Genomic DNA, 13274 nt, shown 5'->3' on the forward strand with positions numbered 1-13274 from the left:
TCTGTGTGTGTGTGTGTGTGTGTGTGTGTGTGTGTGTGTGTGTGTGTGTGTGTGTGTGTGTGTGTGTGTGTGTGTGTGTGTGTGTGTGTCCTTTATGTTTGTTGTCATAACTTCAAGCAGCAACAGTCAATAGACCTCCATTTCGAGATCTTCCGTCAAAAAGAAACAATGGGTATCATGAAGCCTTATGATTAAACATACAATACGCCTATTGTAGTTGCATAAAGCAAATACACCATATTGACATTTCCTGGAAATGACAGAACCATGGAACTGGCCCATCATCACTGATTCATTGTGTGCGTAAAACGTGGCAGCACGCTAAGCCTACATTACCGCCTGATAACCAATAGCCTATATTCACGTTCTTTGTTCCAAAAAACTGTTATCTGATAGTATTTTTTAACGGTCGCCTACTGCCCTGAAGCGAAAAGGAAGTTCACTCTGCTCTGGTGTGTTGCCAAATGTTGTGTAACCACCTACTACAAACAATGCGGCGTTCCGCCTCAACCGGTGCCAATCCGGAACACCATGCATCATGTAGGTCAAATCTTGCCCTGGTTGTATATGTGTGTATGTTATAATGCTTTAGGAGTTCATGTTCAGTTTCACCCCATTCATCATGCTCAATTTAGTTTCATTTCTCCGGTAGCATATGTCCCACTACCCTCCTATGTTGGGGAGGAGTGACGTAACATCAATACCTACAACTCCTTGCTCCTGGTCTCTCCTTCTCTCTTCTCCCTCCGTTACAGTTCTACCTCCTCATTTCAGCAGGGAGGGGTAGGAGAGGACGTATTTCTACGGTGGGGGCAAACCGGCAGCGCGCGCGGAGAGCGAGAGAGAGAGAACAAAACGTGACTAGGCACCTAAAGCTTTGTGTTATGCAACTACTGACTGACCTACTAACACACATTCAACGACCGGAGCGGTAGTGGTGGGGTTAGGAAACTGGAGCAGCAAGTCTCTCCGACATAACACGAGGACTTCAACCAAGAGTGGGAGACACAAGTAGTAGCAGTACAAGCCAGCCAGCCCAGCATCATTGACTTGACTCAGCCGGCGAGTGAGGGAGGAACACGACAGCGTGCAACATTACGTTACCTTCCAACCCAAAGCTGACCGGAGAAGCAAACGAATTCGATTCGTATAGCGCATAAAAGACTGAACTCTGAAGAGAACTCATTCTTGGAGGATTTTTTTCTCTGGATCTACTATTTTTGACCAGGTACGTTATATTCACCATTGATGAAAATACGATCTATTGTTGCTGGTATACGGAGCCATGCCGCACATGGTTATTGGGCGAAAAATCACATCACCTTGCGGCGCTCAGCCTAGCGAGCGTGTCTGGGTTATTGTTCAGTTGCCGACCGACTTCAGACAGTGGGCATGTGTTCTGTCAGTTTACGCGTGTCTGGTGCATGTCCGGGATATTATAAAAATAATCTATAATAGTGGCTGCGTGTTGGTTTAACGTTATGTTGCAATGCTGTGTTTTAATACGTAGTGTTGAATAAGGACAACGCTCCACACTCGAGGTATCCCCCCACACACGCACATTTCAGCCGCGTTTTTTTCCGGCGGGTGGGGGTAGAATTCCTTACGAAATCCAAAACGTTAGGGGGGGTTGGGGACCCTCGACGGTTACTGTTTGTAGGGTGAAGCTAAGCCCATATTTGGATAGGAACCTGTTCTTCAAATATCTCCTGTAACTGTGGTTGCCTCATACCTGCTAGTTTAAAGTCTACCTTTTGACCTATATAACGCACGCACTACATTGTGATAGACCATGACCTTCTAACCTAGTTTTAAACAATTGTAGGTTATTTCCTAATTGAATACACCACATAGGTTATTGTGAAGTTTACAATCTCCCTCCAGGCTATTAAAAGACGTTTATGTCCTTTTTGTTGTTTCTGCATTGGCACACGTTTCCAAGTTTTACTGTGCGGCATACAAGTGGGAGCTTGGCCAGTTGTGAAGGCGGGGAGTTGTGTGTTGTGTTGCAAGTTAAACAACTGGAGAAATTCCATGGGTTTTCTTGAGATACTTGCCCAACTTGTCACGTGTAGCCCTTTCTGTGGACGTTAACTACAGTGGTAAGGGAATGGTTCCACGACAGCAGCACGCTTTCCTCTGTGATTTGCCAGTAACCGCGTTGCCCAAACTGCACATTTGTGAATTCGTGAATGTTCAGGGTTTTATTGTTAGGCTTACTTGCAACCGAGCCTGTTCCGTTTTTGTTTCACAACAAACTATCTCTTTGACAAACTATCTGACTGTCAAAACTTCAGCGCGAACCTTGTTTTGTGGTGTTTGTTTTCTTTTGCCAATGAAACGTGATGAAGGTCACAAAAGAAAGTAGGCCAATCCCCACATTTCAAGTATAATGCTTTGTCAGAGCATCTTTCCCGTGCGTAGGGGCAATGAACTTGGGTGCGGTAGTAGCGGGTGAGTCACTTTTTGAGTCAGTGGACTTGCATTTGGATAGAGCGCGCGGGGGGATTAGATCAGAGAACATAAGTTCTGCACAGCGTAGCCTTCAACGCACATACTTAAAAGCTTGGTAGTGTCATATTGCTTCTTTTTTTCAAGGGTAGGCTTATGTTTGTCTAGGTTTAGGCATTCCTTTGTCCTTCACAGATAAAATATACCTGGAAACGGATCTGCCGAAACCCAATAAGGATAGGGAAGGAAATGTGAGGAACAGGTTGAGTAATGCCGTTTTTGGAACGCATTAATTAGGCCTATCCATGCAATATGGGTTAAGCAAAAGTGAAAGTGTCCTAATGTTTACAAGCATAAGTCATTATGGTCAGAGTAAAGTAGCACAAGTTCCAAACAGCAAATATCACAGTGCATGGGGGGGAGGCAGACAGATCATTAAAATTGTAGACAACAAAGTCAGCACTGTGTTGCACCAACAAGTTCCAAGTAGGCTTCAGTAACATTATTCATAGAGGTTGCCAGGGGGATTGCATAATCAAACATCTTGCACTGACTGTTGTAGTGTTGCTGAGATGATGCACGCAGCTGCTCAACTCCAGACCTTAAAATCAAGCACAGCTATGTAGCCCTAAGGAGGGTGTGGTGGTGGTGGTCGGGGTGGCAGAGCTTAGAGCTCAGGAGGTGCGGGGTTTGGGGGGGTGGGTGTTGGCAGCAGCACCACTTGTTTCCAAATGTGGGTCAAATCGCTAATAAGCACCAGGAGGTATTTAGACTTGTGGAGTTCTGGCCAGACTGGATCACAGTTGTCACTTGCTGCAGCATAACTTCAAGTTCCGCGTAAGCCTTGGTGCTATGCCACAAAACCAGTTGGCAGCAGTCTAGAAAGCTGACAGACAGAAAGCGATTGTGTACAGCGAATACCATACTAAGGTGAACAACTGAAGAGGGGATAACTTTTTTGCCACTCCTCTCACAACCATGCCAGGAATGCGAGCATGCATTTGGGCTAACATCATCCCGTCAAACTGGGGGAACAAAATCCCCCCCCCTTGATTAACATACTATCTGGCCTGAATCATCTGGCACTGTTATTAGATACATATTTCAAATACCTGCATTTCCACTATATTTTATATCCTGCAAATCTTAGTTTGTTAAGGCCTAATACTAAAACAAAGTAGAAGTAAAAGAAAAGTTGAAAACTCTCATTTTGTACTCATTAGATACAGTAGAGTAGAGTAGAGTAGAGTAACTTCATTGATGAAGAATACAGGATCAAGGATATTAAGAATTAAGGAATACAGTGGAATAACTGATGTAACAACTCTGTAATATCATATAATAGTTTTGCACATCATGCATTTACCCCTACCTCTACTTTAAACAAAGACACAATTGAACCTACTCTATATTTCCAAGTTAAATAAGTTCTACACTTTTGAAAGTATCCTTTATACAATCCTTTATTACATACATTTCGGTTGGTGCTTTGTAGTGCGTTCTCAGTTAACACTGAAGTTGTGCCAGTTGCTTGAGCCCCGGGCAGCATTTCTGCATAAGTCCTGCAGTTGTAACAGGAGACACAATTGAACCTTGTCTGACCTAGTGCGTAGGAGGCTACGTGTGGTGGCCTAAATTAATTTCTCGGAAAACATATGGCCTTAGTTGGCCCGAAAGCAGCAAGGCGACACCCTGTCCCTGCGGTCCCCTACTCTACCCTACCCCCTGTAACTTGGCAAACACACGTTGAATGGTTTTCTAGTTTATGTGTCTCTGTGTGTGTGTACAGCCCCGAGAACTAAACATTACTTTTGCTGGAGGCGAGCCCGGGTTTTCTCCGGATTGCGGCCTCCTCTGGCCTGTCTTTCTGCGAAGATAAAGCTCGCTGTGGGGTTTGTGGAATTCCAGCATTTGCCACGTGCGAGGGTGCCAAATGTGTATGGTAGGGCAAGCTGACATTCCACTGCATAAAAGCATGACACTCATGGGAAGACGGTAGTAGATCAAACGGTAACCGACATTCATCCAAGTAGCCCCTAGAGGTGCATGCCTGAAATAAATCTGTAGTATGTGGTAGTCTTGTTTGAATAGCTTTGTCTTGTTGATAGCTTTTGAATAGCTTTGTCTTGTGTATAAAAATACAGGTAAAGATGAAAGAAAAAAAACTCATGAGGTACAGTGGCATAAAGGATGTAACAACTATGTAACATCATATTGTACTTCACATCATAGATCTACATCTGTTTTCGACCTCATATACACCTCTGGTTAACAGTTTGGCACATCCGAGTAATGCTTGAATGAGAGCTGGGAGTCTTTGTCTGAACTTTGCTGTTCCATGAGAATTTGGCATTGTGCGTCTGAGCACCGTGGAGAGAGAGAGAGTCCGGGGGGGGGTTAGTGTGAGTCATCCCACAATTTTTAAAAAGGCGTTGCGGTCTCTCAAGCCTGTGTGAGTTTAGCTGGTCCTAATATTACACAACCATGAATGTTGGCCTCCCGGCCAGCTGCACACACACACACACACACACACACACACACACACACACACACACACACACACACACACACACACACACACACACACACACACACACACACACACACAGTGCACACACACACAGTGCACACAAACACACACACACACTCCCTCTCTCACACGCACACATGCACGTACACACAATGCGCTGATGATGAACTATCACAGACACTGCAGTGTCTCTCCTCCTCTTTATGCTCACAGCACACACGACTTGAATTGGGTAATGGTGGTGATGACGTCAATCCTGTTACACCTCACTACAACCAATGCCAGCAGCAGCAACAGCAACAGCAGCAACAGCCTCCTTGTTTTTTAACAGATTCTCTCCTCCTCCATAACCTACAATGGTGCTCAAGGAGAGAGAAATAGATCAGTGCTGGAATTACAATAGAACGTGTGCTTTTATGTCCAGGGAATAGTGCATGGTATACGGGTATGATTCATCGCCTTTGTATAATCTGATATCTCTCACACTGCCTGCGTCTTTGAATCCCCCCCCCCCTTTCCCCTCTCAGTACTGCAGCAGTGCTGGTAAAATTCCTCCCCTTCTCTGCCAATTGAAAAGCTTCCCCTCTTCCCATTTTCCCCCCTCCCACTGTCTTTTGTGTGCACTCTCTTTCCCTCCCTCTTTCCGTCTCTCTCTCTCTCTCTCTCTCTCTCTCTCTCTCTCTCTCTCTCTCTCTCTCTCTCTCTCTCTCTCCCTGTCTCTCTATTTTTAGAGCGCACGCTAATTCATGCTCTACCTTGCTCTTGCTCCACTCCCTCTCCTGCAGTAACACTGACCTATTTTCTAGGCGCAGCGTCAAGACTAAGTGCCGTGTTTACTGTGCGGCCCCAGTTTCTAGGTCAGTGGGACATAGCAGCGCCATGCTTCTCTATACCGCTCCGCTCTCGCGCTCTCCCTCCCTCTCCCTCCCTCTCTCACCCTCTCTCTACCTCTCTCTTTCTCTGAGTGTGCCCCTATCTCTCTCTCTCTCTCTCTCTCTCTCTCTCTCCCTCTCTCTCTCTCTCTCTCTCTCTCTCTCTCTCTCTCTCCCATGCTCTTGTTGCTCGAAGCACAGTCCTTTGTTTCCCACGTAGTTTTGTAGGGGGCTTTGTATTCAAATCCCCTTTCCCTCGTATCATGGACGGGTTTAGAGAAAGAAAAATATAATGAAAAAGAACACCCCCCCCCCCTAAAAAAAGTAAAAAATGTAAGCCTCAATAGAGATTTGTGATTTGAGGACTTAAGGCGAAGAGACAGGAAGCATCATGTCTCGCCATGCTTTTCTTATGTTACTAGAAGGGGGCTTTTCAGAGCATGGGAATAAAACCTATTCTTCTGCCTCCCCAGTCAGTCAGAGTCACCCCCCACCCTGCTCTCTCACTACATTGTGTAAAGAAAGAAGCGCGATGGGTGAAAAGAAAAGAGTGCTTTGTGTTGCTGCGATGGGCGAGAATAGGCTGGCTGTGCGAGTCGAGCCCAAAGCCCATGCAGCACACGAAGAGTCATTTGCCATGGCTGCCACTAGTCTGCAGAAGCGCAGTTATGTAACCCTGTGTCGCACTCCGGGGAGAGGGGAAATTTGTAACTCAGTCCTAATGGAGATATATGATTGTGTTTGGAAATCAATACCCTGGTTGGATTAAAATAGCAAAACATCGGTCGCAGACTTGTGGCATAGAGAAATTATGGAATAGAAAACTATTCTGACGAAGGTGATACAAAATGTAGTTGTTGTTGTAGATAAAAACTATAAAGTGCATTCTTTTGTTACCATGTTAGTTTCCCAGGGAGGACTGTGCCTTGTCCAGTGATTAAAGAGAAACATTGTGTAATCGTGTGAGTGAGCATCTTATTCAACTCACTCATACAGATTAGTCGTCCTCCCGGCGAGATGCCCTTGTAAGTAGCCGAGGCTTGTGTGGCCAATAGAGTCGAGGTGTACTTGTGAAGACTTGCACACTGCTGTTGATGAAATAAGTGGGGGGGACATTGGAGTGTTTCAGGTACCCGTCAAAGACAACGCAATAGGAACGGCGTGTTCTTGGTTATAAACAGTTACACAATGGAGTGGAAGCAGAGCAATAGCGCAAGAGTGAATGAAGTGAACACGCAGTAAAAAAATGCAGTGTTTTTTCAACACTTAGAGAGTCCCCTGGGACCAAATCCACTGGTGAAGATGTTAAATCGGCTCTCCGAGGGTTGAATTGACACTGTATTTGTTTACTGCGCAGGATTTCTATTTTCACTTGGAACTGTGGAAAGGCGGGAAAGCTGCCAGGTAGAGAAATCAGATGCTGGAGACACCCAGTACTACCAGAGGTGATTGTGTAACACCTCTCTCTCTGACTCTGACATAACAAGATAGACTACTTGGCTTCAGCTGCGAGAGAGAGAGAGAGGGTGAGAGGTAGAGAGAGAGAGAGAGAGATACCCAGGAGGCCATGGGAGACTTAAATCAGCGGAAGGGATGAAAAACAAAAAAAACATCAGACAGCAATGTTGTCTGCTTCCCATCCTAAAAGGAAATGTAAATTAAAGCCAGCGTGTTGCCATTGAGTGAAATCAGCAATTATCTCAGCAACACAGAAGCCAGCGTTTTCAAGCAACAGCAGAATAATAGCAACAAGCTTGTAATAGGAGAGGTACAGTGGGTGGCGTGGATTCATTCAGAATTTTTTCGTGTGTGTGGAGGGAACAAATAAATGGCATTAGTGGTTGCGGGATGCGGTGCTAAGGATTGCAGAGATTGGATAACAGTGGATGTTGCTCTGCACGTATACCCCAACCCCCCCCCGCCCCCCCACCTCTCTTTCTCTATCTCTCTCCCTCTGTCCGTGGCCGCGGACCTCTGCAGTTCTGGCGTGCACGCGCGGTCAGGTGCTCCTGGTTATGTGACAGTACAGTGTCTTACACAAGAATGGTGCAGCGAGCCACATTCCCCCACCGCTCCCTCACTCCTCCCCTGCTCCCCTCCCCTCCCCTCCCTCGCTCCTCTCCCCTCACCGCGCTCCTGCGCGCTCCACTCCCTCCCTGCCCTCGCTCCTGCCTGCGCGCTCCCTCACTGACAGTGTGACCTATATTCCTCCAAAGCTCCTGTGCCAGAACAAAAAGTGTTACAGCACTCCCTCTCCCACAGTAACTTACTGGCCAATTGTCTGATACTGTCTTTGCACTTTTTGTCCGTGTGTGCCACATTCTTTGCAACAAGGACGTTTTTTTTATTATGTAATTAATTATGACATAGTGTTATGTCATTAAGTCCAGTTTTTTAATAACGTCTGTAAGTAACAACCTAAAGAAACTAATTTTATGGACTTGTATGGAGTTCTGAAACATGAAGGTGTTTTACAGCCTAGTACTGTAGACCTACTTATTTTACAGTGCATGCCTGTTTGTTCAAAGTGTTGTGTAAGAATGAATAATAGCTCTGTCCTTGTTGAAAAGTAGCCATCAGCAGACTGTCTGGAATTGACCGATTTGTTTTCTTCTCTTTTGTGTGTTTTTACAGCCTGATTCCCAGAGAGAAGGAGCGGTCTTGTGTCCCTGGGAGACTCCAGTTAAGCCGTGGTGGAAAAACCCCTCGCCTCATCCAGACACACTGACCTACATCCCGCTCGAGAGACACCTGAAGCCGTGGGTCACAGCCTTGACTGTGTGTGTGTGTGTGCGTCTCTGAAGATTTGCACACAAACACGAAAAAACCTGCTGCAGCCAGTCTGCCAAGTGAACTAGAGCAAGGGAAGGAATTCCTGCAGACCGACCGCCTTGACTGACGACTTGACCCAGTTGTTGCGCGATAGCATAACACGGAACAGAGCAGAGAGTTTCAACATCAGCTAAGTCGCCCTGAGGCGGAGAGAGAAGAGTTCCTTTGTTCTCAGAAGTTGAGCTCAACACCATTTGTTAAATGAGGGAGGTTTATGTTGAGTTTCACCTCTTCCTCATCTTCTTGGCCAATTTGGACACTTGAAGAGTCTAGGAGCTAAATCTGAGAAGAGAAACCAACACAGAGCACTTTTCAATCAAGGAGGTTCCTCCTAAGAGGAACGCAAGGAGCCTCATCTCCAAATAATTGACACTTCCTTGGGAAGAAAAAAAACAATTCCAATATTAAAGTTTCTTTCCATGTCAGCTGCGAGCTACTCCAGCAAACTGGCCACGCTCGGAAAACAATGGAAAGCCTGAATCTTCACACCCCGAATCCCAGTGACGACGTAGAAACCTTCGAAACGTTTTCAGACTACAACAGCGAGTGCAACACCCCGACCTCCGAAAACACACCCAGCAGCGGCGGCGGCGGCCGACGACTAGCCAAGCCCAAACCCAACAACAACATGACGTGCCGACGCAAGCGCGAGTTCATCTCCGACGAGAAGAAGGACGCCTCCTACTGGGAGAAGCGCCGCAAGAACAACGAGGCGGCCAAGCGCTCCCGGGAGAAGCGCCGGCTCAACGACATGGTCCTGGAGAACCGCGTCATGGCCCTCAACGACGAGAACGTGCGCCTGAAGACCGAGCTCCTGCAGCTCAAGCTGCGCTTCGGCCTCATCAGCACGGCCTCCTATATGGAGAAGACCCAGCAGATCAACAATGCGGCTGCGGCCGCAGCAGCGGCTGCCAGCGCTGCAGCAGCAGCGGCGGCCAACGGTGATGATATCACCTCCACGGGCTCCAGCCCACAGTCCTCCTCCATCACCACCAAGCAGTACTTCTCCTCCAGCAGCGGCTACTCCAGCGCCTCGCAGGTCATGATGAACTCCGACTCCTCCGAGGCCGAGCAGCATATGACGCGAGGGGAGCTGAGCCGGGAGCGGGCGGAGAGAGTTCCCCTCAAGTACTCCTCCTCCCCCCGCGGATCCCTGTCGGACATGTCGGACGGCTCGTCCCGCGACAGCCCCGAGCCGCCGACCGTCATGTCCTCCTACAAGGTCAAGCACGAGAACTCCGGCATGGACATGGAGATTGCGCGGCTGGAGAGCAGCGTCATCAACGGCCTGTTTGGAGGGCACCACCACAACCTGACCCTGACCACCCTGCACCCTCACCACCACCAACATGGTGGAGACAGCATGGAGCAGCTGGGGAGCGGGGAGACTCAGTCCAATGGCCCAATGACCTCCTCCCAGTCCCCAACGCCACCGCCACAGAGGCAGATCCTCTTCCGCAATGGCAATGGCTCCTCCTACCCCATGGACAACAGCAGCCACCAACAACAGAGGCAGGCCATGGAGGACATGATGGAGCAGCAGCAGCAGCAGCAACAGCACTCAGAGACACAGCTCAATGGTGGTCAGGTCCAGGGCCATGCCGTGGCGAGTGCAAACGCACAACGAGAAAGCCTGGAGACCATCACTGAGGTTGCCAAGCAGCTCGCAAGGAAGACCCTCCAGGACTCTCCACCTTACGAACACAGCAGCAGCAGCAGCAGTGGCAATGGTGGTGGTCAGATGGAGGGAGTGTCAGAGCAAGGGGCACAACAGCAACAGCAACAGCAGCGGGCCATTAGCCAAGAGTCGCTCAGCAACAACCCCAACGGCAGCACCTTTGCCCCGAACCTCCTCCCAAGCAGTGAAGAGGGCAAGACTCACCTCTACCACCACCACAGCCAACAATCCTACCTCAGCAGCACCCAGGACGAAGAGCCGCCCGTGTTGACCTACGAAGGAGGTCCGAGAAACGAGGGCTTCTACCGCGGGGAGAACTCCTCCTCCGGCAAAGACACCTCCTCCTCCAGCGACGGAGACCAGCGGAGCTCCGACCGCGAAGGCTCCACGGACGACGAGTCCCCTTCCTCGACCTCCTCCGAGACGGGCGGCTACCGGTGCCTGCCGTCATCCCACCACCACCACCTCCACCTCCAGCAGCCCAGCCTCTCCCCCACCAGCTCCAGCTCCTGCTCCTCCTCTGCCCCCTCCGCCCATGAGGGTCAAGGGGAGGTCAAAGCCATGGCCCTGCCCCACAAGATGCGTTTCAAGTACCGAGCACTGTCCAACAGCGGTGGCGGTGGCGGCTGCGGCACCACAACGAGTCAGATGGACATGGTCCACCACAGCAATGGCAGCAGTCCAAACCCCACCGCCCCGAGCCCCAACCTGCCCCAGCACCCTTACCTGGCCCTGGCTCATGTCACCCAGCAACAACAGCAGGCGCCAGCCACCATTGCCTCCACCAACAACACAAACACTACCAGCAGCAGTAGCAGCAGCACCTCGACCTCCACCTCCACCTCAACCACCTCCTCCACAACCTCTAGTCCCCAGCACAGCCGCAGCAGCAGCAGCAGCAGCAGCAGCAACAGCAGAGAGAGGGGAGGAAAGAAGTCGCCTGAGAGGGCGAACGCAAAGAAATCCTCTGCTCGGGATTCAGGAGAGGAGAAAGGAGAGAAGGAGAAAGGGAGCGGGAGGAAGGCTACCGGTGGCGGACGGGGTGGGAGAGGCAAGAAACGCGATTGAGCAAACTCTCAATGACTCTTATCGGACTAGTGACTCTGACTTAGTAACTTCCAACAACCAGGCGCCTCAAAGTCCAAATGATACACACACACACACACACACACACACACACACACACACACACACACATACACATACACATACACACCTCAATGTATGATATTCCATCACTCATCCTCTCATAGCTGAGGGTAGATTTAAAAGAAAAAAAGAAAAGAAGAAAAAGTATTGATTAGTCCCTGGTTTGTGATTTTGGATGTGGTTTCGTGTCTGGTACACTGTGTCATGTTTTTGGTCAAGACCCCTAATGGTTCTCATTGCATTCTCACAGAGAAAGTAAAAAAAAGCACTTACTGGGTCAGACAAGGTATGTTTTTTTATTTCGTTTGTTTTTGTTAAAGGGGAAGTAAGCTCTTTTAGTTTAATCTGAGATTCACTGTGTCAATGCTCAAAGCTGAAAAAGGAGAATTTTATTTCTCAGACATATTACTTAGTACGTAATGACCTTTGACCTCTTGTTCCATCTCAGATGAACTCTAAAACAACTGCTGTTGTCACAGCTGACACAACAGGTGGCACTTATCATTTCCTTTAACATTTACAGTTCTGCAAGTGTTAATTCACCACCTTAGGGAGTACTAACAACACTCTAAGTGTTAAATTAGCACTGGGGAATTTTAACTGTGTACAAAGACCTCTCTTCTGTTCATGATTCACTTCCTTAGCCCCATTTTTTATTACCATTTTACAAAGCACTTGGATTGTACATTACTGTGACATACAAATTTTTACAATTATTTAAATATATTTTAAGAAAAAAAAACAACTTACCAAAAAAAAAGACGAAAACATGGAAGTGTTGGAGAGGGAGCAGCAGACATGAAACGCTCGTTTTACGTTGTCGTGCTGGAATCGTTGTACAGTCTTAACCTGTTTTTTTATTATTATTATTATTATTATTATTATTATTTCAAAATGTAATGCTTCCAAGTTTATTTTTTTGAAAATCCTTTTTTTATTCAAGGTTTTACAAGGTATTTGAATGTGCCCATGTTTCTCAGTTTGCCTGGTCATAGCCTCAGACAAACAAAACAGATTCGATGTCAGCTGCTCAGTCTAAAGCGTTGGGGTGGGGTGGGTTGGGGGTATTGGGTCTGTAAATATGCTGAGTCCCCATTGACGAGACAAGCATTATGAATATGAATCAAGTACATGAATACAAAAATGAACATCTGCCACTCTTCATACCCCAAGTTGGAGGTGTGAAGGACACGTTTTGACACAAAGCAACAACGCTCTCGGATGACGTCTACAGTACGTCTTCACAGATCAAATATGGCTGCAGTCAGACGCGGGCATTTCATTGAATATGGAGCCCGTGTCCAAACATATCATCATAACGGACTCTCCTCTCTCAGAGAGAGGGAGTTTCTCAGAACCTTGATTACTACCTCAGTAGAGTGCTGTAGAACGGCAGATGGTACTTTTTAAAGTGTCTTACGTGTGTCACCACACATGACATGGATTTTTAGGAATTCATGATATTGCTAATCTGGCTGTCCACCAAATTTTATTGGTCCGGATTTTAATTTTTTGGCCATTTTTTGTTTTCGTTTTTTGTAATAATTACATGGTTGCATATTCGTACATATATTTAAAATCTATATATGTATGTATGTATCTGGTGTTTTTACCACCATTACCGATGACCACCATTGGGGTCACTTTAACTGTTTTAAAAAATTCTCGTTAAAGGTAGAGTAGCCTATGTAACTTCTTTAGTAGTTTATTTCCAGAATGTATGCTACCCATTCACAAATGTTATCCTTTTCATTGATAATAA

General features: G+C 47.4%; 1 protein-coding gene across 1 annotated transcript; it reads left to right on the top strand.

The window, feature by feature from the left end:
• The first annotated feature begins 747 nt into the window (after window positions 1–747).
• nfil3-5 (nuclear factor, interleukin 3 regulated, member 5) lies at window positions 748–12412 on the top strand. Its single transcript, XM_063202064.1, has 2 exons — window positions 748–1228; window positions 8488–12412. The coding sequence occupies exon 2, from the start codon at window positions 9152–9154 to the stop codon at window positions 11429–11431; it is 2280 nt and encodes a 759-aa protein (XP_063058134.1). The 5' UTR covers window positions 748–1228; window positions 8488–9151; the 3' UTR covers window positions 11432–12412.
• The last annotated feature ends 862 nt before the right edge of the window (window positions 12413–13274 follow it).

This window comes from Engraulis encrasicolus, chromosome 1 (genome assembly GCF_034702125.1).
Source record: "Engraulis encrasicolus isolate BLACKSEA-1 chromosome 1, IST_EnEncr_1.0, whole genome shotgun sequence".
In the NCBI taxonomy this organism is placed as follows: domain Eukaryota; kingdom Metazoa; phylum Chordata; class Actinopteri; order Clupeiformes; family Engraulidae; genus Engraulis; species Engraulis encrasicolus.

Excerpts from the sequence above, each read along its gene's own strand:
- nfil3-5 (XM_063202064.1), top strand. The coding sequence starts at position 9,152 with ATGGAAAGCCTGAATCTTCACACCCCGAATCCCAGTGACGACGTAGAA.